Genomic DNA, 22283 nt, shown 5'->3' on the forward strand with positions numbered 1-22283 from the left:
ATTGCCCCTCTTCCTCCAATTTGGTGTCTTCTGCATTGATTATAGTTTTCTCATTTTCTGTATTCCCTCCCACCTTCCATTTTTGTTTTTTATTTCCTACCTTGTTATTCTTCTCCAGTTTCAGATTGATCTTCAAGTCTTCACTGATAATTCTAGTGTCTGTGACTATCTCTTCTTCAAAATTTATTGGCAAATATAGTTGGTTAACTGGAGGATATTTAAGTGTTATAAGTTTTCTTGTGTGTTTTCTCTTTCCAGTTATATTATAAAGCTCCTTTATTTTTATTTTTTTTTTAAAGCAGGGACTCTAAAAATTTATTTTTATTTTTTTTTATTTTTTTATTTTTTTAATTTTTTAAAAATATTTTAATAATTTTTATTTCTTAAAGTATTACAAAGAGTATTACATATGTCTCCTTTTTTCCCCCCCTTGACATTCCCCCGGCCCCCACCCCCCCCGCCCCCCCCCGCCCCGTGTCTTGTGTCCATTGGTTAATCTTATATGCATGCATATAAGTCCTTCAGTTGGTCTCTTAATCCCCGCCCCCAAACCTCCCCAGGCTTCCCACTATAGTTTAACATTCTGTTCAATGTTGCTCTGCTTCTGTATCTACCTCTGTTCATCAGTCCATACTGGTCCCCTTTATTTGTCCCAACCTCACTGGAGTAGTCTCAACCTCACCAGGGCCGTCTGAGCCTCACCAGGGCCGTTTCAACCTCACCGGGGCCGTCCCTACCTCACGGGGGCCGTTTCAACCTCACCGGGGTCGTCCCTACCTCACGGGGGCCGTTTCAACCTCACCAGGGTCGGAGGGATTCTAAAAATTGACAAGACAAAGGAAGAGTTTCTCCTAGCACAGTGTTAGATACAAAGTAATATTTGTTGGTTGATAGGAAGTAACATTCTCCAGGAGAGCACATAGAGATCACAAATTCTCTTGGTTTTAAATGTTTTTTTAGAAAACTATAGTATCTGCTACATGGTAATACTTTTGGTATTACAAGTAATGGTTTCTTTTTTCTTTTTCTTTTAAGAGATCTTTATAACTAAAACCATCTTCAGTTTAGGCTTGTTGATACTGCAAGTCATTTTTTTTTATTGTTGATATTATTACAGATATCCCCCATTTTCCCTCCTTTGCTGCCCTCCACCCACACCCTACCCTCCCTGCAAGCTACTTAATGATTCATTTATTTTCTTTCCATTTCAGAAAAAAGCCAAAGGTCAAGAGCTGTTTGATCAGATTACATACCACTTGGATCTTATTGAAAGCGACTATTTTGGACTGAGATTTATGGATTCAGCACAAGTAGCAGTGAGTAGCTGTTTTTTGGAGGTTCCAATATGGGGGCAGAAATGGAAAATTTCAGATAATGTGCTAAGTGCTACAGGCTACTTTTTTTTTTTTTAAGGCTACATATTCTTTTTTTTTTAATTTTTTTAAATTTTTTTAATTAAATCTTTATTGTTCAGATTATTACATTTGTTCCTCTTTTTTTCCCCCCATAACTCCCCTCCTTCCAGCTCCCACCCCACCCTCTGCCCTCACTCCCCACCCACTGTCCTCATCCATAGGTGCACGATTTTTGTCCAGTCTCTTCCCGTATCTCCCACACCCCTTTTCCCCCCAAGAATAGTCAGTCCATTCCCTTTCTATGTCCCTGATTCTATTGTAATCACCAGTTCATTCTGTACATCAGGTTATTTATTCACTTGATTCTTAGATTCACTTGTTGATAGATGCATATTTGTTGTTCATAATTTGTATCTTTACCTTTTTCTTCTTCTTCCTCTTCTTCACCAGGTGGGGGAAGTTTTCTGTCATTATTTCTTCAAATAGGTTTTCAATACCTTGCTCTCTCTCATCTTCTGGTACCCCTTTAATTCTGATGTTGGTACGTTTGAAGCTGTCCCAGAGGCTCCTTACATTATCTTCGTATTTTTGGGTTCTTTTTTCATTTTGCTTTTCTGGTTGGGTGTTTCTCGCTTCTTCGCATTTCAAATCTTTGACTTGATTCTTGCGCTCCTCTGGTCTGCTGTTGGGAGTCTGTATAATATTCTTTATTTCAGTCAGTGTATGCTTACTTTCTAGATGGTCCTTTATCACACCATCGAGGGTCTCATTAGATTTCCTGTACATCTCATCAAGTTTATCGACAGACTCTAGAAGCCTCTTGAGAGACCTCAAAAGTGTGGTTCTGAACTCAATATCCTCCCTTGATAGTTTTGTCCTGTTTCTTTGTCTCAGCATTTTTTACACTTTCTTGGTACACCCCCTAGTGGTCTTTGTGCGCAGTCTTGTTGTAGTTAAGCCTTGATTGTTGTAGTTAATACTAGAGGGATTTGACCTCCAGGCCGACTGGCCGTGATAATCAGCTGTGTCTGCAGTGCAAGAACTTGTGTCCTCTAGGGAGGTGCTAATCTAGCCTTTGCCTGAGGCTATCTGGCAAATGCCTCTGTGTAGGGCTTGGGTGGGGCGGGTCCCACGGGATCAACAGGGCGGAGGAGGGAGCAGTTATGGCTGCTCTCAGTCCGTCCCCAGGGGCTTTGCCTCCCTGTCCCAGCAACCGCTGCAAACCTCAGAGGGACCGAAGCCAGACAGTCCTGCTTCTCCTGTTTGAGTCTGGGTCCCTACAGACTCGCCCAGATCTGGAGCTCAGAGTCTGAGGCTCCCTCCGGATTGAAACAGACAACCACGCCCTCAGCCACCAGCCCGCGCCGCACGCACTCCGCACCTTAGTATTTTCAGCACTGCGCCTCCTCTGATTCTCGGTTCCTCCTAGTTGTAGAACTTCCACTCAGCCAGCCTTCCTGTGGTTCTGGATGATGTCCATTCCGTCTTTTAGTTGTATTTTTGAAGTGGTTGTTCGAGGCAGCAAACTCCTGCGTTAACCTATGCCGCCATCTTGGTTTCTCAAGGCTACATATTCTTAATGTGCTCTTTTTCCCTTTGATTTCCTTCTTATTATGATATGCTCATTTTTTTTTTTTAAAAAGTGAGTTCTAACCCTAACCCAAATTATTAGAGTATGATTTTTGTGGATGAGGATTGGAAATCTGTGTTTTTAATAACCAGTGGAGTTTGTTCTTGGGCATATTAGAATTGGAGAAGCACTGTGTAATGGAAAGAATGCCAGTTTTGTAGGTAAGAAGTTTCCAACTTGCAAATTTAAGGCGAGTGGACTAAGTGATTATGGATCAATAAATAGATGGTCTTTGATATGTGCATTTCAAATGAGAGAACTGTATATGTAATAGGGTAGGAAGTTGGAGGCTTTTCAAAGAACTGAGTATTGTACTAGGATTTAACTGGAGGATATTTGGAAGAAAGTAGTAGGTAAGATTGAAAGGTGAATTAGTGATCTCATCCAAACTGAATACCAGAAGTGTTAAATATGTTCATGTACCGCATAACGTGTCAGTGACAGACCACATATACCACACTGGTTCCAAAAGATTACAATGAAGCTAAAAATTTCTATTGCCTAGTGATGTAGTAGTCCAGTGCTATGCTATTTTAAATAAATTTAGTGTTGCCTAAGTACTCAGTGTTTACAAAGTCTACAGTAGTATACAGACATATCCTGTGCCTTCCCATTCACTCACCACTCATTCATTCACTGACTCACCTAGAGCAACTTTCAGTCCTGCAAGTTCCATTCGTGCTAAGTGCCCTACACAGGTGTACCATTTTAAATTTTTTATGCTGTGTTTTACTGTGCCTTTTCTATGTTTGGATATGTTTAGGCACATAAAATGTTTATTGAATTCATTTCTGGTCTGCTACCTAGTCTGATGAAGGCTTGCTTGACTAGTTTAATATCATTCAGTCTTGCAATCAGATGAAAAAATAAATGCTTTTAGGGACATACAGTTTATAGTTCACTGTTTTTCGAGGAGTCAAGGGGGAAAGAGGTAGAAGTATGCCAATGTTAGGTTTCAGGCACTTAAAATATTTAAGTGCATGTGGAAAAATATAGACATTCAGTCATTGCTAAGTTGTATTATTCACTCTTTGCCAATATCAGCAATTATTGAATTCTAAATCCCCAAATGATTATTTTTCCTTTTATTTGATACATATCAAAGGGGAAATGCCTTTCTTGCCTTTTCGTTCTCTACTCTTTAGTTCTAGTTTATCTCTTCTAATACCCAGAAATCTAGGCATTAAGATTAAATTTATGTAGGCTTACTTATTTTCTGTTTTTGCTGTCACTAAAATACTCTAAACCAGCAATTTTTAACCCTTTTCATTGCATGACATGCAAACTAATTACTAAAATTCTGCAGCACACCAAAAAATATATTTTTACTATTCTGGCAAAAACAAAATAGGTGTAATTTTGATTCATTCACACTAGACGACTATTGTTGTATTGGCTGTTGTCGTTTTTTAAATTTTACAATCTCAGGGAAAAGAGGTCAGTGCCCCTGACTTAAATAATCAGGTATTGTGTCTTAAAAATTCTTGTGGCACATCAGTTGAAAATCACTGCTCTAAACTATGTGAATTGAGCTGAAAGAACAATAATTGGTAGATGAGAACTATTAAAAATAAATTCTAGATAGTACTTTAAATATTCTTAAAGTGCTAAATCACTTGATTCCATAACTATTCTATATAAGAAAAGCCTAATATGCAAATTGTCTCTTCGATCGGAAGTTCGACTAGGGAGTGAGGCCAACTGTCCACAGCCCCTCCTCCCAGACGGCCTGGCCTGCAGCGGTGGCAGGCAACTGGGGGAAGGAAGGCCCCTGCCGGCTGCCAGCAGCCACTAGGGACCCTACTGTGTACGAATTTTGTGCACTGGGCCTCTAGTTGAAAATAAGCTCTAGCCCTCACTTGATTCCATAACTATTAAAAATAAACTCTAGCCCTGACTGGATAGAGTGTCCACCCAAGTACTAAAGGATCCTGGGTTTGAAGGGCCCTCAGTTAGATTTTGGTTGAGAACACGTACCTTGGTTGCAGGCTTAATCCCCAGCCCTGGTTGGGGCATGTGTGGGAGGCAACCAATCGATGTGTCTCTCACATAGCTGTTTCTTGTTCTCTCTCTCTGTTTTGCACCCTCCCTTCTACTCTATCTAAAAATCAATGGAAAATATCCTTGGGTGAGGATTAACAAAAAACAAACAAAAAGACGCCTCTAGATGACACTTTAAGTGCTAACTCACTTGGTTCTATGACAGTTTTAATGACATTAAATAAATGTAGAGAAGACTGTTAGTTATTTGTTGTGTGGCCAGTTTTAACTCCAGCATGAAACAAAATTGAAGTTTATAAAACACTTCAATTTTTTGGTGAAAATAGTGAACATAATGATAGCTCAAGTGGATTTTTTGGTCAGGATCATTTATGTAAACAATGATTTTCATATTTCTTTGTCATATTTATTGTGTCGACAAAACTGTAGAATCAAAAGGGAGTTAGGCAGTTGTAAATTACACTGCTAGGAACATTAGGGGTGCATATATCCTTTCTGACTGGTGTTTTGGGTTTCTTAGGTTATATTCCTAGAAGTGGGGTTACTGGGTCAAATGGCAGTTCCATTTTCAATTTTTTGAGGAAACTCCATACTATTTTCCACAGTGGCTGCACCAGTCTGCATTCCCCCCAGCAGTGTACTAACTTCCCTTTTCTCCACATCCTTGCCAACACTTGTCGTTTGTTGATTTGTTGATGATAGCCATTCTGATAGGTGTGAGGTGGTATCAGGATGTTGGCAAGGATGTAGTGTCTTTTTGATTTGCATCTCTCGGATGATTAGTGACTTTGAGCATTTTTTAATATGTCTCTTGGCCATCTGTATGTCCACTTTGGAGAAGTGTCTATTTAGGTCCTTTGCCCATTTTGTGATGGGATTGTTTGTCTTCCTTTTGTTGTATGAGTTTCCTATATATTTAGGAGATTAATCCCTTAGCAGATGTATCATTGCCAAATATGTTCTCCCATACAGTGGGCTCCCTTTTTGTTTTGTTGATGGTTTCTTTTGCAGTGCAGAAGCTTTTTATTTTGATGTAGTCCCGTTTATTTTCTCCTTAGTTTCCATTGTTCTGGGAGATGTATTGGTAAACATACTGCTACGAGAGATGTCTGAGATTTTGCTGTCTATGGTTTCCTCTAGGACTTTTATGGTTTCACGTCTTACATTTAAGTATTTTATCTATGTTGAGTTTATTCTTGTGTATGGTGTAAGTTTGTGGTCTAGTTTCATTATTTTGCATGTATCTGTCCAATTCTCCCAACACCATCTATTAAAGAGACTGTCTTACTCCATTGTATGCTCTTACCTCCTTTGTCAAGTATTAATTGAGCATAATCGCTTGGGTTGATTTCTGGGTTCTTTGTTCTGTTCCATTGTTCTATATGCCTGTTCTTGTGCCAGTACCAGACTGTTTTGAGCACAATGAATTTGTAGTATAACTTGATATCTGGAATTGTGATTCTTCCAACTTTGTTCTTCTTGAGATTGCTGCAGGGGTCTTTTTTGGTTTTATATACATTTTTGGAATGTTTGTTCTAAGTTTGTGAAATATGCCGTTGGTATTTTAATAGGGATTGCATTGAATCTGTAGATTGCTTTGAGGAGTAAGGATAATTTAATATTAATTCTACCAATCCATAAACATGATATATTCTTCCACTTGTTTATATCTTCCTCTGTCTCTTTTTTCTACGTTCTGCATTTTTTGGAGTACAGGTCTTTTACCTCTTTGGCTAAGTTTATTCCTAAGTATCTTAATTTTTTGGTGGCAATGGTAAATGGGATTTTTTTTTAGTTTCTCTTTTTGAGAGTTCACTATTATGTATAAAAATGCTATGGATTTTGGGGTGTTATTTTTGTATTCTGCTGCTTTTCCGAATTGGTTTATTAAGTCTAGTAGTTTTTTGATGGAGTCTTTAGGATTTTCTATGTACAGTAGCATGTCATCTGGGAATAATGAGAGTTTTAGTTCCTCCTTTCCAATTTGAATGCCTTTTGTTTCTTCTTGTCTGATTGGAAGTGAGTACTATGTTGAACAAGAGTGGGGAAAGCGGACATCCCTGTACTTGCTCCTGTTCTTAGGGGTAATGGTTTTAGTTTTTGCGCATTGACTATGATGTTGGCTGTATGTTTGTCATATATGGCCTTTATTATGTTGAGGTATGATCCCTCTATTCTAACTTTGCTGAGAGTTTTTATCAAAAAAGGGTGTTGGATTTTGTCGAATGCTTTTTCTGCATCAGTTGATATGATCATGTGATTTTGGTTTTGCAATCTGTTTGTCAATATAACATTTATTGATTTGCAAATATTGTACCAGACTTGCATCCCCAGAATAAATCCCACTTGGTCATGATGTATGATCTATTTAATGTATTGCAGGATCTGATTTGCTAAAATTTTCTTGAGGATTTTAGCGTCTATGTTCATTAGGGATGTTGGCCTGTTGTTCTCTTTCTTTGTAGTGTCTTTATCTGGTTTTGGAATTAGGGTAATGCTGGCCTCTTAGGAAGAGTTTGGAAGTGTTCTTTCCTCTTGAATTTTTTGGAATAGTTTGAGGAGAATAGGTGTTCTTCTTTGAGTATTTGGTAAAACTCCTGTATGAACCCATCTGGACCAGGGCTTTTGTTGCCTAGGGATTTTTTGATTATTGCTTCAATTCCATCAGTAGTTATTGGCCTATTTAGGTTTTCTGATTCTTCCTGATTGAGTTTTGGAAGGTTGTATTTTTCAAGGAATATGTCCATTTTGTCCAGGCTGTCCCAGTTGTTGGAATAAAGTAGTTCATGATTTTTTTTTACGATCCGTTGTATTTCTGTGGGGTCAGTTGTTACTTCACCTCTTTCTGTTTCTGATTTTGTTTATTTGGGTCCTCTCTCTCTGTTTCCTGGTGAGTCTGGCTAGAGGTTCATCAATCTTGTTTATCCTTTCGAAGAACCAGCTCTTGGTTTTATTGATATTTTGTATTGGATTTTTTTTGGGGTCTCTTTATCATTTATTTCAGCTCTGATCATTATTATTTCCCCCCTTCTACTTATTCTGGGCGTTTCTTGTTATTCTTTTTCTAATTCTTTAAGTTGTAGTGTTAGATAACTTATTACCACTTTTTCTTGTTTTTTTTTGAGGTAGGCCTATAGTGCTATGAGCTTCCCTCTCAGGACTGCTTTCACTGTGTCACATAGATTTTAGATTGTTTTATGTTCATTTTCATTTGTTTCGAAGGTTTTTTTTTTTTTATTTCTTCTTTGATCTCTTTGGTAACCCAATCATTGTTTAACTAGAGGCCCATTGCACGACATTCGTGCACTGTGTGTGTGTGTGTGTGTGTGTGTTTGTGGGGGTGTCCCTCAGCACGGCCTGTGCCCTTTCGCAGTCTGGGAGCCCTTGGGGGATGTCCGACTGATGGCTTTTCAGGGAGAGGGCCTATGCTGTCAGTTGGACATCCTTAGCGCTGCTGTGGTGGTGGTGGGCAGCTGTGCTCGCCAGTCGTCAGGCCGGCTTGTGGTTAAGCGGCGCTCCCCCGTTGGAGCGTACTGACCACCAGGGGGCAGCTCCTGCGTTGAGCGTCTGCCCCCTGGTGGTCAGTGCGTGTCATAGTGACTGGTCATTCTGCCTTTTGGTCGCTTTGCATATTACCCTTTTATTGTATAGGATAGCAAGCTATTTAGCCTCCAGGTATTTGATTGTTTTTGAGCGTTTTTATTGTAGCTGATTTCTAATTCCATGCCATTGTGGTCTGAGAAGGTGCTTGATGTTTTTTCAGTTTTCTTGAATTTGTAGAGATTTAGCTTGTGTCCTAACATGAGGTCAATCTTTGAAAATGCCCTATGTGCACTTGAGAAGAATGTATATTCTGTAGCTTTGGAGTGGAAGATAACAGTTAGTTTCATCTGTTCTAGACTGTCATTTAGGATTGCTGTTTCCTTGTTGATTTTTTGTCTAGAAGATTTATCCAGTGATGTCAGTCCCCTACTGTGATTGTATTGCTGTTAACCTCTCCTTGATATCCTCAGAAGTTTTTTTATATGTTTAGATGCTCCTGTATTGGGTGCATATATGTTTACCAGAGTCATAGCCTCTTGTATTGATCCCTTTAGTATTATGAAGTGGTCTTCCTTATCTCTTGTTATGGCCTTCACTTTGAGGTCTATTTTTTCAGATACAAGTATTGCTATCCCAGCTTTTTTTTTTTTTTTCATTTCCATTTGCCTGGAAATTTTGCTTTTTAAAAAGTTGTTTACCTTTGCTTATACTAGCTTATTTTATGTGAATATGTGAAAAGGTGTTTATATTTAATTAAAAAAACATTTTTATTCATTTCAGAGAGCTAGGATGAGGGAGAGAGAGAAACATCAATGATGAGAGAGTGTCATCAATCGGCTGCCTCCTGCATGCCACCTACTGGGGACTGAGCCCAGAACTCAGACATGTGCCCTGACCAGGAATCAAACTGGTGAACTCTTGGTTCATGGGTCGATGTTCAACCACTGAGCCACACTGGCTGTGCTATATTTAATTTTGTAGTTGAAACAATCTCATATTTACAGCAAAGTTGCAGGACACTATAAATATTTTCTGGAACCATCTGAGAGAGAGTTGCAGATAAGATGTTCCATCACCCCTGAATTCTTCAGTGTATGTTTCCTAAGTGTATGTTTCCTACAAACAAGCATATTCTCTTGGATAACTCAATACAACTGACAAAACCAGAAAGTTAATTTAACATTGTGGCATTACCACCCTCCATTGAAGTTAAGCCAGTTGCCCCTTGAGTGTTCTTTATAGCCATAAGATCCAGTTCAGAATCACACTTTACATTAGTTGTCATGTCTTTTCGTGGTCTTCAGACTAGAATATCGCAGTTCCTCAATCTTTCCTTGACTTCCATGACCTTTACACTTTTGAAGATACAGGACAGTTATTTTGTAGGTTATCTCCATTTTGGTGTTCTCTGATGTTTCCTCATGAAGTAGGCTAATCTTAGACTCCTTTGGCAGGAAATAACAGAGAAGTGATCCTGTGTTCTCACCCGTTCTATCGGGTGACCTTTAATTTCATTGTGTCCCATTACTGTTGATATTAACTTCAATCCCTTGATTAAGGTGGTGTCGGCCAGGTCCTATCCATTATAAACTTATTTTACTTTTGTACTTATTTTTTTGTGGACAGTTACTTTGAGGCTTTCTCATCAAACTTTGTATTTATTTATTTATTTGTTTATTTATTTACTTATGAACTAATGGATTTCTGTTTTATTCAATGGGTCATAACCTGTTACTATCATTTATTTTGATGTTCAATTTCCTGAGGTTTGGTCAGTGGGAGCCACTTCAAGTTGGCTTCTATATTCATTTAAGATACACACATCATTCTTGGAGCATTTCCTGACTTTCTGGCCCGAGAAGATTTTCATCTTATATTTCCCTTCTCTAGCCCTGGAATCTGCCATTTCTCTAAAGAATTTTTTGGCTAGATTTAGGGACTATATGTTTACATTTCTCAATCTCTCTTTCTGTGTCTGTGTGTGTTTGTGTCTGTGTGTGTGTATATATAGAGAGATATCATACACTATGACTTCACACCCATAACTCCGATTTTAGTCCAGTATCATAGGCCTTACTTGCAGTGTTTTTTGTTTTGTTTTGATTTTCTTCTATTTGCAGTCCTCTTCTACAGAAACCAGGCTTTGATTATAATCAGTATATTTACTTGACTACTTGATCTCTATGGAATTCATCTCTAGCCTCTCCCTGCATGATGGCTGACCTTGCGCAGACCACCTAATTACTTCTGGACTGAATTATTTGGGAAGAGGAAGGGCTTATAAAGCTTCTGATTTTTCCAATTGTTTTATAAATACAAATATTTTTCGCAGATAGTGTTGTAGATTTATCTCCTCTAGAGTTTAGAGTAGGATTAGAGGATATACTGGTGGCAAATAAACACATGAAAAGATGTTAAACGTCAATGGACAAAAGGGAAATGCAAATTAAGACCTTGATGAGCATAATTACTACACATCTATTAGAACAGCTGAAATAAAAACTAGTGACAACTTAGTAGTGCTAGTGAGGATGTGGAGAAACTGGATCTCATATTGGGTTTGGGAATGTGAAAATGGTACACCCAGTATGGAATATAGTCTAGCACTTTCTTAAAAAACTAAACATACTCTTACCATATGACAGCATTTATATGCCTGGCCATTTACCCCAGTAAAATAAAGAATTATTTTCTCATAAAAACTGGTGCATGGTTGCTCATAGCAACTTTAGTTGTAATAACAAAACACTGGGAAAAAAACAAAAAACGTAATTAAATAGGCTGGCACATGTATTCCATTGGATACTACTCATCAATAGAAAAGAAAAGTCTGTTGATACACAACTTAGGTAGATCTCAAGGGCTTTATGTTGAGTGAAAACAGCCAATCTCAGAAGGTCGCATACTGTATGATTCCATTTATATAACATTCTTAAAATGTCAAAATTATATATAGAGAGATCAAATTAATGGTTGCCAAGGTTTAAGGATATTGGAGATAGGAGGTGGGTATGACTATAAAGGAGTAGTCTGAGAGAACTCTTTGTGATAATGGAATATTTCTTTTTTTTTAAAAATTAAATCTTTATTGTTCAGATTATTACAGTTGTTCCTCTTTTTTCCCCCCCATAGCTCTCCTCCACCCAGTTCCCACTCCACCCTCTGCCCTTACCCCTCTCACTGTCCTCATCCATAGGTGTATGATTTTTGTCCAGTCTCTTCTTGCACCCCCACACCCCTTTCCCCCCAAGAATTGTCAGTCCACTCCCTTTCCATGCCCCTGGTTCTATTATATTCACCAGTTTATTATGTTCATCAGATTTTTTATTCACTTGATTTTTAGATTCACTTGTTGATAGATATGTATTTGCTGCTCATAATTTTTATCTTTACCTTTTTCTTCTTCTTCTTCTTAAAAAATACCTTTCAGCATTTCATATAATGCTGGTTTGGTGGTGATGAACTCCTTTAGCTTTTTCTTATCTGTGAAGCTCTTTATCTGACCTTCAATTCTGAATGATTGCTTTGCTGGATAAAGTAATCTTGGTTGTAGGTTCTTGGCATTCATCACTTTGAATATTTCTTGCCACTCTCTTCTGGCCTGCATAGTTTCTGTTGAGAAATCAGCTGACAGTCGTATGGGTACTCCCTTGTAGGTAATTGACTGTCTTTCTCTTGCTGCTTTTAAGATTCTCTGTTTGTCTTTTGCTCTTGGCATTTTAATTATGATGTGTCTTGGTGTGGTCCTCCTTGGATTCCTTTTGTTTGGGGTTCTCTGTGCTTCCAGGACTTGTAAGTCTATTTCACCAGGTAGGGGAAGTTTTCTGTCATTATTTCTTCAAATAGTTTTTCAATATCTTGCCCTCTCTCTTCTTCTGGCACTCCTATAATTCGGATGTTGGGACGCTTGAAGTTGTCCCAGAGGCTCCTTACACTATCTTGATATTTTTGGATTCTTTTTTCTTTTTGCTTTTCCAGTTGGGTGTTTTTTACTTCTTCGTATTTCAAATCTTTGACTTGATTCTTGGGATCCTCTTGTCTGCTGTTGGATCTTTGTATATTATTCTTTATTTCAGTCAGTGTATGCTTAATTTCTAGTTGGTCCTTTTTCATATCCTCGAGGGTCTCACTAAATTTATCGGCGGTTTCTAGAAAATTCTTGAAAAACCTTATAACCGTGGTTTTGAACTCTATATCCAATCGTTTGCTTTCCTCCATATTTGTGACCTGTTTCTTTGTCTCCGCATGTTTTATGCTTCCCTGTGTTGGTAGAGTGGCTTTGTGTGCTAGGTGTCCTATAGGGCCCAGTGGCTCAGCCTCCCCAATTACCTGAGGTGGACACTCTTGGTGCACCCCTTTGTGGGCTTTGTTCACAGTCTTGTTGTAGTCTTGTTGTAGTTAAGCCTTGATTGTTGTAGTTATCACTGGGAGGAATTGACCTCCAGGCCAATTGGCTGTGAGAATCAGCTGTGTCTGCAGTGGGAGAACTTCTGTGCTGAAGACACCCTTCTGGGGCAAGACTTGCTTCAGTGGGGCTTTGGTGCTCACTGAGACAGCCCCCTGAGTGTGTGTCCTTTATGGATCTGAGGAGTTGTAATCTGGATGGTCCCGCTCTGACCACTGGATACACTGGCTCTTATATTTAAGGAGGTGCTAATTTAGCCTCTGCCTGAGGCTACCCATCAGGAGCTATGAAGAGATCTGCAGATTCCCCTTCCTTTTTTGGGGTTTGGAGGTGCCCAGATGAGGCCCAGCTGTGAAGCAATGCAAGCTGCTGTGGGGCCTTGGGCCTTCTCTTGGAAGTTCTGGGTTTGTCTGGCCTAGCTGCAATTTGTTAGGTAATTTTCAGATTGCAAAGGGCCAGGGCATTCATATGCAAAAGCCTCTGCTGCAGCCTAGGTGGGGCGGGGTTTCAGGGAATCAACAGGGCAGAGCAAGCAGCTATGGCTGATCCTCAGCCCTGCCCTAAGGGGCCCCACATCTCAGTGTCCCGGTAATTGCTACAAGCACCTCTGAGGGAAAGCCACTGAGTTCTGAGTTCTGACCACTGCCAGACAGTCCAGTTTCTCCCCGTATGAGTCTAGGTCCCCAGAGACTTCCCGGAACTGGAGTTCAGAGCAGTCTCGGGCTTGAGACTCCCTCCCAATTCAAAAAGACAGCCTCGTCCTCAGGTGCCAGCCCCTTTCCGCGGGCGCGCGCTCGAGCCTCTGTACCTCTGCACTTTACTTCCGCAGCTCCTCTGAGTCTCAGTGTGCTTTTCTCTTTCATACTAGTTGTAGAATTTCCACTCAGCCAGCCTTCCTGTAATTCTGGATGATATCCGTTTTGTCTTTTCATTGTATTTTTGAAGTTGTTGTGGGAGGCAGCAATTTCAGGTGTTTACCTATGCTGCCACCTTGGTTTCTCCTGGAATATTTCTTTATCTTGATTGTGCTGTTATAGGAATCTAAATGAGTGATAAAATGATGTGGAACTATATGCAGCAGGTCCTTGAATAATGTAATTTGTTCAATGTCGTTTCGTTCTAACATTGATGAGAAAACAACAACAATAATTGCTGGCCTGGGCCACTGTCTGTGTGGTTTGCATGTTCTCTCCATGTCTGCATGGGTTTTTTTTTGTTACCTCCCACAGCCCAAAAATGTGCAAGTTGGGTGAATTGGTGTATTTACATTACCCCAGTCTGAGTGAGTGAGTGTGTGTGTGTGTGTGTGTGTGTGTGAGCCCTTCTGTGCAGGTGGGGTCCCACCTTGAGCAGCCAGGACAGGCTCTGGCCACCTGTGACACTGAACTGGAATAAGCATGTTGGAAAGTAATTATTTTATGTGTTTTTATTTATCTTTCTTAAATGTATGTGTAGCTCACATTTATTTCACTGTTAAATATTAGAAGTGTTTTGGGTCTTTATTTAGAAGTTTAGTGTTGTTTTTATGACCAGAAATACGGTGTGTAAACTTAATTCTTATTTATATCAATCAGCCTATGGTAAAATTGGTTTTGTTATATGCCATTTTGCTTAAAGTTGCAGTTTCCAAGAACCTGTTGACAATAACAACGTTAAGTGGGGACTTATTGTATACACATTGTACTAATGTCAGTTTCTTGATTTTAATACTGTACTATAGTTATGTAAGATGAAAGCATTGGGGGAAGGTGGAGAAAGAGTACACAGGACCTCTTGTTATTGCAACTTTCTGTGAATATTTCATAATAAAATTATTTTTAAAGAAATAAGAAAAATATAGTGTGGGCCAAGTAAAACATGGCTCTCGGCCAAGATTCAACCCTCTGACCTATATGTGTGTGACCTCTGTTTGAAGTTTTAAAAATTTCATATTTATAGATTAGAATTTTAACTGGTCCAATTAGGTTTTTAAAGAATGAGTTAGAATGTAGACACTTAGGCTTCAGTAAAGGAAAACATAGATAGTATTTCTCCTAATATTTGGAAAATATGGAAAAAGAACTTAACATGTCAGTAATAGTTATATTTTGCCTTTTCCTCAAATTGACTTGATAACTTGTATTGGTTTGTTTTATATGTGTATTTTAAATTTCCCTTGTTTTCTATGTAAAACTCCTAAATAAAATGCCAGCAGCCTATTGAAAGTATAAATAATGCATTATAATCCAGGGGGGTGTATTCTCAGAAATGCAAAGATGATTCACTATCAGTTGATGAAATTTATTATATATGGTAAGTATATCCTGGGATTGCTTCTTGCCTTTGCTTATAAGGGGATGATACTTTCTTGTTCAGTTGACATCAGGTTTGGCTGTGTGACTTGCTTTTGGCCATGGAATGTGAGGTGAGGTGAGGTGATGTGATGTGTGCCAATTCTGAACAGGTTAACTAATTTATGCTGTTACTGCTTTTTTGTATACTTAAGTGAAACTACATTCAACAAGATTGAAACTAAAATCTTTAGAAAGTAAGATGTGTAACTTGATTAGTTGAAGTTTATGGCATTTAGTCTAAAGACAAAATTCAACACAAATAGAAATGGAGATGTTAGAGCTAGAACAGCTGAGAGCTAGAAAACAATTGTCCAGTGGAACATTGGGTAAATGTTTTGTAAGTGCGCACCTGGAGGCTACAACAGTAGCAATTCCAAGACCATTGAGCTAAGATAAGAGGCAATTCTTGTCACAATTTTAGGATTCAGCTATTTTAGGTACTGTACGCATAATGTGGTGAGCTGTAAGTTTGGCTTGCTGACCTCACACATCTGAGGTTGAGTAGATAGCATAATACTCTAGAATTCTGATCGTGTATTTTTTTTGTGTGGCCTGTTAAGCCCTTTCTTCCTTACCCCATAAGACCTTGAATAAACCTAATGGACTTTGGCCTGTATGGAATTGACATTTCTCTCTGTGTAGGTTTAGCCAACCTTTGGAAGGTGTGCCCATATTCAAGGGTGGTACTGGGTGCAGCACCTATGGAGAGTAGACCTGGTGGTTGCTCAGGGTTCTGCTCTCTTTCTATACTAATTTTTAATTATTTTTTTAAAAAACCATAATAATTGTAGATTAATAGAGAAACAATAGAAGCATTCATACTAAAGACAGAAATGTGACAAAGATGCTCATTATTACCACTGTTGTGTAATTTCTTTTTTAAAAAAAATATATTTTATTGAGTTTTTACAGAGAGGAAGGGAGAGGGATAGAGAGTTAGAAACATCGATCAGCTGCCTCCTGCACACCCCCTACTGGGGATGTGACCGCAACCAAGGTACATACCCTTGACCAGAATCGAACCTGGGACCCTTCAGTCCGCAGGCCAACGCTCTATCCACTGAGCCAAACCGGTTAGGGCTGTTGTGTGATTTCATAATAGTAGTAAGCAAATGTAGTTATTGATGTTATAAAGGTTAGAAAGGAGGAGGTAAAATTATCACTGTTGGAACGTGATTGCATTAGGTTGTACCTGAGAACTTAACACAAATAGGATTCAGTAAACTAGTGGGAAGTGAGAAATATATATAAATAAATATGAATATATTAAATATATATATGTATATATTGTAACACACACATTTGCTAAATGAGGAGGGTCTGTAAAAAAGGTATTTCCAAAGTAGATCATGTGCTCTATTTCTGAAGAGTGTCTTTTATCCTACCTAATTGCCTGCATTTCCACAAGAATCCTAAGAGAGTATACTAGTAATAAATTTAGAATGTTTTATATCACAAATTGTTAATGCCAAAAAAGTAATTACTCAGGAAGTATTTATAATGGAATCTACACTAAATTGAATTGTGTTCAGTTAGATTACAGCAATGCGATATATTGGTCCTCTGTTTTCATAGCATAGATTTTTAAAAACATTTTAGTAACTGTTTAAAATGTTTAAATATGCTTTAAATCAATCCTTTAACTCAGAACATAAGCTTCTACTACTCACAGGAGAAATATTTTTTGCAGAGGAAATTGTTTTGAAAGATGACTAATGTTTCTCTGCTTTGTGGTCTTGGCTTTTTGAGCAAAATATGGTGCTTTTCTTTAGCAAAGTAATGTAGGCAGTTAGAAATCAGATAGTCATTTGAAGAGCTGTTTACAGATTATTTGGCAATAGTGCCTGGGATGAAGGTGTGTGTATGTTAGTGTTTTGGAAGCTCCCTAGGTGATTCTTTGTTTGGTTTAATTATGTCTGTTGTGTTTGTGATTATATGTTATTTATATTTTAAGACATACAAGTAAATAATTGTTCTTTCATGCCCAGCTTAATAGCATCAAAAGAAATCTGACTTTCCACATCCTTTGGCATAAAAGTTTATCAGCCAAACTTTAAAAGTAGAAAATTAGAAGGAAGTTTTTAAAGTACCATGAGGAAAAAGAACCATATTCATTTCACACCAAACATACAAAGCTATATATATATTTGCATGCTCTTACCTTTATCTTCTAATGTAATTTAAACTCAACTCCTAAAGAGCCTGAATCAAGGAAAACTACTCTCAGTGCCTGTCTCTGAGCTCTGCATTTTCCAGTCCCTGGGCTTGGAATGTGGAGGAGATGAAAGAAAACAGACTTGAGAATATACAAACATGAGCTCAGACCTTCCCCAGAACTTCACCCAGAACTCCTCCAGCTCCTAAATTTCACTTGAAAATGTGTTTGGTGCTTTATCTGAATTTTGGGTTGTCTCAGGGATGTGCCTGATATTAGAAAGCTATTCCATGCAGGTAGAAAAGAGATTAAAATGCCTACTTGGGGAAAAACTTTGATCCTTTATCTCACTGGGATGATTTTATGTTTACTGTGCTGCTCAGACTACTAGGAAACAAACTAGAGATTTAAGGAGTATTTATGAGACTAGCCCTAAATTTGTTAAACTGGATGAAATTTAAGTTATAATTGTCTAAGTAAAGAAATAGTAAGTGGTCTGTCTTGTATTAATGTTTTTTATATTCCACAAAGTTTATTTTGCCAAAATTTATATTTAGCCTGTTGATTGTCAGTCTGCTGTTAATGTTCTTTACTCTTTACCAGCACAAACACACAGTTGTTTTTTCTTCTCTGTTTGAAGAAATTCTGGAAAGAATCAGAAACCAATAACACCTTGGGGGGTATGTTTGTGAGTGTGATGATAGAAATTGGGTATATGGGGGGGACGGCCTTGGCTTGTTGCAGATGTTGGAAGGACTGTTGACCATGTACCTTTTAATGTTACCAAAAAAATAAAATGATATGAATATATTAGTTACATAAAATATTTAAGTAAGGGGGTCGATGATTATTGTTTCAAGTAATATGTGCTCTTGGTAGAGTAAGTTGAAAATATAGGAAACAACAAAGAAAAAAGTACCACCAGTAATCTCAACCACCTAGATAACAACTCTGTTACTGTTTTGTTATAGTCTCAGTCCAAAAGAAAGCGCATGACTATATATACAAATTTGTACCTTTTGACAAAAATAATTTATAATATTTTATAACCTGCTTTTAAAATTTAACAGTATAAAGTAAGTAATTTTCTAGAATCTTAAGTATTTGCTTGCATTCATTTTAATTGTTCCCTGCTGTTTTATTATATTGCAATACTTTATGTAGGCAGTTTAGTATTGTTGGATATATAAATTGTCTTAACTTTATCTGATGTAATTCCTTGTAGGTAAATCAGAACACATTCATAATCATTTTTTTTAAAGCTATTGTCAGATTACCTTCTGGAATGGTTGTACTAATTTGCACTCATGGTGTATCAGAGTCTCCCTAAAAGTAAGGCTACAAGAGGCTGCCCAGGTGACTAACCATAAAATTGTTCCTTGCAGTATAAAAGGTAAAACTTGAAGAAAGGGCAACTCCTAGGTCCATGGTTGTGGGGAGAAAATCTGGGGCATGGAAACTAATTTTATTTCACACTTAGTATGTAGTTGACATCAGGCTGTAGTAAATATTTTGCACAGTTAAATCTGGGATTTTTGGACATTGGATATTGGCCATGATGGATGGAATTTTTGATGTCCTAGATTGAAACCTTTTCTGCTAATATATTGAATTATGTTATGCCTACTGGCTGGGCTAGCATTTTATTAATAGAGGTCTGTGTAAACTGAACATTTGTTAGATTGAAATATGTTTAAATGTGGAGTCCAACTGAATTTTTAAAAAAACGAGAGACAGCTAACTAAGTAGCCTACACACTTGGAATCCAGAGAAAATATTGCACAGTATTTAATTGCCTTTGAAAATGTTTACTGACCATCTTATTTCAATGTGCAGAGGTACTTTGCTGGCATTCTGGTAGTTCTGTGAATTTTACTTTTGGATCTTGGGAAAGAATGAGAACAGGCTAGGGCAAATAATTGGCAAGAAAAGCAAATTGTTACAAGTCTGTTTACAATGCAGCCTTGTGTACCCACTCTTTGTCTATCTGGATTTCTGAAACTGGATTCCTTCGCTCTGTGAACTAGTTAGCACAAGAGCACTCTTTTCCTTTAGGGTTCTTGGAATTGTAAGCATGCTGGAGAGAACTCTATTATGTATATCTTAGTTGGATGCATGCCTCCTGTCACTGTTAGGACTTGGTGTTGTAAAAGGATTAATGCAGGAGAAGTAAGCTGGGAATGGTTTAGAGTGGAAGTCTTTGGAATTGGTTCTTAGGTCTGTTTATATTATGGACATTTGAGAGTGAAGAGGTTACAGGTATCAAAAGGCTGTTACTCATGAAACCAGAAATATGCTAGTTACAATATTAACATTTTTTTTTGTTGTTAAAGAGAGGGGCAAAGACTGCTTCACTTAATAAATATGGCCTTGATTATGAGACAAATCTAATTTTATTGTGCAGGCTCTTCTGAGTAGTATCTTTTTTAACCCTCACCCAAGGATATTTTTCCATTGATTTTTAGAGAGAATGGAAGGGAGGGAGGAGGGGGAGAGAGAGAAAAAAAACATCTATATGAGAGAGACACATTGATAGGCTACCTCCCCCATGTGCCCTGACCCAGGCCAAGCTCCAGCCTGCAACTGAGGTATGTGCCCTTGACCAGTAATTGAACCCACAACCCTCCAATCTGCTGTCCAACACTCTAACCAGTGAGCAAAACTGGCTAGGTCTTTCTATACTAATAATAGAGGAATATGCAAATTGTCCAGGATGCCGTCACAGTAACAGTAATGACCAGCAGGCTGCCTGGGGCGACAAGGCTGGTAGGGGGGTTAGTGAGGGACGACCAAACAACTGAACAGCAGGCTGCGTGGGGCAACCAGTTGGCAGGAGGGTTAGTGAAGGACGACCAAATGACTGAACAGCAGGCTACATGGGGCGACCAGGCCGGCAGGGGGGTTAGTGAGGGACGACCAAACGACTGAACAGGCTGCCTGGGGTGACCAGGCTGGCAGGGGAGGCAGTTGGGGGCAACCAGGCCGGCAGGGGGGTCAGTAAGGGGTGACCAGGCTGGCGGGGGGGGGGGGGCAGTTAGGGGCAACTAGGCTGGTAGAGGGTGGCAGTTGGGGGTGACCAGGCTGGCATAGGGGGCAGTTAGGGGCGATCAGGCAGACAGGTCCCGGATTGTGAGAGGGATGCCCGACTGCCGGCCTAAATCGGCAATCGGACATCCCCCGAGGGGTCCTGGATTGGAGAGGGTGCAGGCTGGGCTGGGGGGAACCCTCCCCCCCTGCACAAATTTCGTGCACCGGGCCTCTAGTTTTGCATAGTAGACATGGCATTATTATTGCACCTAATATGGGGTCATGATCTGTTAATAAATCTTATTTTTATTATAAGAATATGGAACATGAAGATAACTTTTCTTCTGTCAAATTTTAATAGTTGTGAGTCTCTCTCTTTTTTTTTGATAACTAAGGGCAAAATTTAGACTATCTTTGTTATTGAGAGTAAAGGTAATGTTTTAAGAAGTCATATATATTTGGTTTTAGGTCTTTTTTTTGCTCATTTCTATTCATAAGCTTACTATGGATTTTGTGTAGATAACCCTTCTGCTCATTTTCACTCTTTTTCTCTTGTGAGATAGTTCCTTGTGATTACCAGTAAAAGCATGATGAAAATTAACTTTTAGTAATTAAAATGCTAAGTTCTGTCATCTGCTTAACAACTGAATTTTTGTTTTGTTTTCAGCATTGGTTGGATGTTACAAAGAGTATCAAAAAGCAAGTTAAAAGTAAGTGTTGAAAAATTGTGAAAAAATAGAAATTGAATTATATATAACTAGAGGCCCGGTGCACAAAAATTTGTGCACTGGGCAGGCGGGGGGGGGGGGGATCCCCCAGGGGGTCCCCCAGCCCGGCCTGTGCCCTCTCACAGTCTGGGACCCCTCGGGAGATAACGACCTGCTGGCTTAGGCCTGCTCCCGGGTGGCAGAGGGCAGGCCCAATCCCTAAGTGCAGCCCCTGGTTGGGCTCAGAGCAGAGTGGAGTTGGGGCGCTGCCCCGTCATGCACAGAGCAGGGTGGATTGGGAGGTTGCAATGCCACCCTCAGTCACGCTCAGGGTAGACTGATTGGGGGGTTGGGGCACCGCCCCCTGTTATACTCAAGGCAGGGTCAATGGGGAGGTTGCGGCGCCACCCCCTGTCACGCACAGAGCAGGGCCAATCAGGGGGTTGGGGCGCTGCCCCCTGTCACTCACAGAGCAGGGCCGATCAGGGGGTTGGGGCGCTGCCCCCTGTCACTCACAGAGCAGGGTGGATCAGGGGTTGGGGCGCTGCACCCTGTCACACTCAGGGTAGAGCCAAAGGGGAGGTTATGGCTCTACCCTGTCACACACAGAGCAAGGCCCGTGGAGGAGGGTTGGGGCGCAACCCTCTATTACCCACAGAGCAGGGCCGATCAGGGGGTTGGGGCACCGCCACTGTCACACTCAGGGCAGTGCCGATGGAGAGGTTATGGTTCTACCCTGTCACACACAGAGCAGGGCCCGTGGGGGCGGGGGGTTGGGGCGCCTCACCCTGTCACACACAGAGCAGGGCCGATCAGGGGGTGGTGTGCTGCACCCTGTCACACACAGAGCCGCAGGGCAATCGGGGGATTGGGGAGCTCCCCCCCTATCAGGCACAGAGCAGGGCTGATCAGGGGGTTTGGGTGCTGCCCCCTGTCACGCTGATCCCAGTGCCGGGAGGCATATTACCCTTTTACTATATAGGATAGAGGCCTGGTGCACAGGTGGGGGCCGGCTGAAGGGTGTCCTGGATCAGGGTGGGGGTCCCCACTGGGGTGCCTGGCCAGGCTGGCTGAGGGGCTGAGGGCTGTTTTCCCACTGGCAGTTGACTAAAAGCTTCCAACCGCTC

The 22283-nt window shown here is 39.8% G+C and overlaps 1 protein-coding gene across 4 annotated transcripts in view; it reads left to right on the plus strand.

Moving 5' to 3' along the window:
• The window catches only part of EPB41L5 (erythrocyte membrane protein band 4.1 like 5), a 169841-nt gene that overhangs the window by 26622 nt on the left and 120936 nt on the right, over positions 1–22283 (plus strand). For all 4 annotated transcript variants that reach the window (XM_070423144.1, XM_070423145.1, XM_070423146.1 and 1 more), the window contains exons 3-4: positions 1212–1316; positions 21117–21159. In XM_070423144.1, coding sequence (XP_070279245.1) covers positions 1212–1316; positions 21117–21159 — 148 coding nt within the window. The remainder of the gene's footprint in view (positions 1–1211; positions 1317–21116; positions 21160–22283) is intronic.

Source organism: Myotis yumanensis, unplaced genomic scaffold, assembly GCF_028538775.1.
Source record: "Myotis yumanensis isolate MYYU_CA2020_CCGP unplaced genomic scaffold, mMyoYum1.0.hap1 SCAF_8, whole genome shotgun sequence".
In the NCBI taxonomy this organism is placed as follows: Eukaryota; Metazoa; Chordata; class Mammalia; order Chiroptera; family Vespertilionidae; genus Myotis; species Myotis yumanensis.